The 1,029-nt window shown below is 67.2% G+C and overlaps 1 protein-coding gene across 1 annotated transcript in view; it reads right to left on the reverse strand.

Moving 5' to 3' along the window:
• Nucleotides 1-1,029, reverse strand: part of SPAG7 (sperm associated antigen 7) — a 5,574-nt gene that overhangs the window by 3,215 nt on the left and 1,330 nt on the right. The window contains exons 2-4 of the mRNA XM_017839550.1: nt 907-978; nt 304-446; nt 84-158 (exon numbers count right to left, since the gene is read on the reverse strand). Of these exons, the coding sequence (XP_017695039.1) occupies nt 84-158; nt 304-446; nt 907-978 (290 nt within the window). The remainder of the gene's footprint in view (nt 1-83; nt 159-303; nt 447-906; nt 979-1,029) is intronic.

The following is a 1,029-nucleotide window of genomic DNA, read 5'->3' on the forward strand; positions in this document are numbered from 1 at the left end:
ACTGATACTGGGGTGCTCCAGGACGCAGAAGACCAGATGTGTATAAGAGACAGCCACTCCTGTGTCCCCCCATGTTCCCGCACCGGTGGCGGCAGCGCCGCAGGAACCTCATGATCTTCCGGGCCGCCTGGTCCTGCTTGAGGGTGAGGAAGGTGCTCCTGGGGAAAAAGGGAGAGGAGGGTGAGGACCCCTCTGTCCCCAGTGCCTGGTGTCCCCAGACGCCAACACCCCAGTCCCCAGTGCCCCCAGTGTCCCCAGTCCCTCCGGTTCCCCCAGTTCCCCCCGCCCCCCGAGCCTCCCCACCGGTGCTGCCGGAGGCTGCGGAAGCGCTGCTGGATGAGCACGGCCGCGCGCCGGCGCCGCTGGAACCGCTTCTGCTCCGCGTAGCTCCGGAACTTGCTCTGGATCAGGATGGCGGCCTGCGTCATCCGCTGGAACAGGGCAAACTGGGGGGGACACGGCACAGCCCTCAGCACCCACGGGGCACCCCGGGGTCACAGCACCCCGAACAGGGACTCCAATGTCACCTCGATGTCACAGCACCCCAGTCAGGGACCTGTGTCATCCCGGTGTCACAGCACCCCCAAACAGGGACCCCAGTGTCACCCTGCTGTCACGGGGCCCCCAGACAAGGACCCTAATGTCCAGGTGCTCTCCCAACATCCAGGTACCCCCCCCCGAGGTCCCCCCAACACCGTACACCCCTCGAGGCTGAGGGGACCCAGGTGTCTGGAGCCCCCCAAGATGGTCTCCCAAATCAGGGCCCCCACTCCCAACCCTGTTACCTTCAGAGCAATCCAGGTCAGCTTGTGGGGCAGAGAGAGAGGGTTAGGGGGGCTCTGGGGGACCTGGGCGGTGCCCAGGGGGGCCCATGGGGGTTTTGGGGTCCCCCCCACACCTCGGTACCTGCTTGTACTTGCGGTAGCAGCGCTGGATGACGGCGGCCGCCAGCTCCTGCTGCTCCTTCAGCCTCCGGCCCTGGGGGGGCAAAGGGGGGGTCAGTGTGGCCAGGGGGAGTGGCTGGGAGGC

Source organism: Lepidothrix coronata, unplaced genomic scaffold (assembly GCF_001604755.1).
Source record: "Lepidothrix coronata isolate B3197 unplaced genomic scaffold, Lepidothrix_coronata-1.0 Scaffold436, whole genome shotgun sequence".
Taxonomy (NCBI): Eukaryota; Metazoa; Chordata; class Aves; order Passeriformes; family Pipridae; genus Lepidothrix; species Lepidothrix coronata.